General features: G+C 31.3%; 1 protein-coding gene across 1 annotated transcript in view; it reads left to right on the forward strand.

Annotated features, from left to right (window-relative positions):
- Window positions 1-940, forward strand: part of hdhd2 (haloacid dehalogenase-like hydrolase domain containing 2) — a 10,388-nt gene extending 9,448 nt beyond the window's left edge. Inside the window, exon 9 of the mRNA XM_050052475.1 lies at window positions 490-940. Coding sequence (XP_049908432.1) covers window positions 490-593 — 104 coding nt within the window. The 3' untranslated portion in view covers window positions 594-940. The remainder of the gene's footprint in view (window positions 1-489) is intronic.
- Window positions 941-2,231: the final 1,291 nt, after the last annotated feature.

Here is a 2,231-nt window from a genome sequence, read left to right on the forward strand (position 1 = left end):
TGACTTTTTTTCATGATTTCGGACGACATACTATACTCTGACTTTTTTTCATGATTTCGGACGACATACTATACTATGACTTTTTTTCATGATTTTAGACGACATACTATACTATGACTTTTTTCATTGTTTCGGACGACATACTATGACTTTTTTCAGGGTTTTGGACGACATACTATACTATGACTTTTTTCATGATTTTAGACTACATACTATACTATGACTTTTTTCATGATTTTGGACGACATACTATACTATGACTTTTTTCATGATTTTGGATGACATACTACTATATGACTTTTATCAGTGTTTTTTTTTTAGCACATACTATACTATGACATTTTTTCATGATTTGGGACGACGTACTATACTATGACTTTTTTTTGTCATGATTTGGGACGACATACTATACTATGACTTTTTTCATGGTTTTTATAACATACTATACTTTTACTACCACTAAAATACTTCTCCTTTATCTCCTCCCAGGTAAATACAGAGAAGGAGACGAGAAGAAAATTAACCCTCCTCCCCACCTGACATGTGACAGTTTCCCAGAAGCTGTTGAACACATCTTGAAGAATCTGCTATGAGATGTCACAGCATATTTTATTTGCACAAGATAACAGTCCAGCTGCCAGTTTTCAATGTTAAAAAATGATTGGTGTAACAGAGGAGGGAAGGAAATCATTCAATTATTCCCCTCAACCTGATTAAGGAAATATCAACATCCTGTTAATCTGATTAATTATGCCAAAAATCGAAATGATAAATCAAAAGAAAAATGTCAATTTGAGTGTGGGATGACTTTTTCAAGTCAGAATGCTTAAAAAGTAAAAGGAAAGCATGCATTTTCCGGCACCTGTTACCACATTAAAAAATGTGATGTTATTGTATGGTAATGTATATGAGATGAAATAAATGAATTAAAAAAAAAAAAAGGACTGGTATTGTGTATTATTTGACTGTGTTTGACCTTCTTTTAGAATTTAACAAAATGTAGAAACAAAGTTTTCCGGTTCTTGTTCTTGAAAGAAACAGTATAGTATGCAATGCAAAATAATTTCAGCAGAGCATCTCATAAAAAGTAAAAAAAAAAAAAAGCCATGGTGTAGTATGTCATAAAAATGGCAAAAAGTCATAGTATAGTATGTTGTCTGAAATCATGCAAAAAAGTCATAGTATAGTATGTCGTCCAAAACTATGAAAAAATGTCATTGTATGGTATGTCATCTGAAATCATGGAAAAAAGTCAAAGTATAGTATGTCGTCCCAAAATCATGAAAAACAGTCATAGTATAGTATGTCGTCCAAAATCATGAAAAAAAGTCATAGTATAGTATGTCGTCTAAAATCATGAAAGAAGTCATAGTATACTAAGTCGTCCCAAATCATGGAAAAAAAGTCATAGTATAGTATGTCGTCCCAAAACATGAAAAAAAGTCATAGTATAGTATGTCGTCCGAAATCATGAAAAAAAGTCACAGTATAGTATGTCGTCCAAAACCATGAAAAAAACCCATAGTATAGGATGTCGTCCAAATTACTGAAAAAAAGTCATAGAAAAGTATGTCGTCCAAAACTATGAAAAAAAGTCATAGTATAGTATGTCGTCCAAAATCATGAAAAAAATTCATAGTATAGTATGTCGTCCGAAATCATGAAAAAAAGTCATTGTATAGTATGTCGTCCCAAACCCTGAAAAAAAGTCATAGTATAGTATGTCGTCCAAAGCCATGAAAAAAATTCATAGTATAGTATGTCGTCCAAACTCATGAAAAAAATTCATAGTATAGTATGTCGTCCAAAACTATGAAAAAAAGACATAGTATAGTATGTCGTCCTAAACCATGAAAAAAAGTCATAGTATAGTGTGTCATCCCAAAATCATGGAAAAAAAATCATAGTATAGTATGTCGTCCCAAATCATGAAAAAAAGTCAGAGTATAGTATGTCGTCCAAAACGAAGAAAAAAAGTCATAGTATAGCATGCCGTCCAAAACTATGAAAAAAAATTCATAGTATAGTATGTCGTCCAAAACTATGAAAAAAAGACAGTATAGTATGTCGTCCTAAATCATGAAAAAAATTCATAGTATAGTATGTCGTCCAAAACCATGAAAAAAAGTCATAGTATAGTATGTCGTCCTAAACCATGAAAAAAAGTCATAGTATAGTGTGTCATCCCAAAATCATGGAAAAAAAAGTCATAGTATAGTATGTCGTCCAAA

Source organism: Epinephelus moara, chromosome 9 (genome assembly GCF_006386435.1).
Source record: "Epinephelus moara isolate mb chromosome 9, YSFRI_EMoa_1.0, whole genome shotgun sequence".
NCBI lineage: Eukaryota > Metazoa > Chordata > Actinopteri > Perciformes > Serranidae > Epinephelus > Epinephelus moara.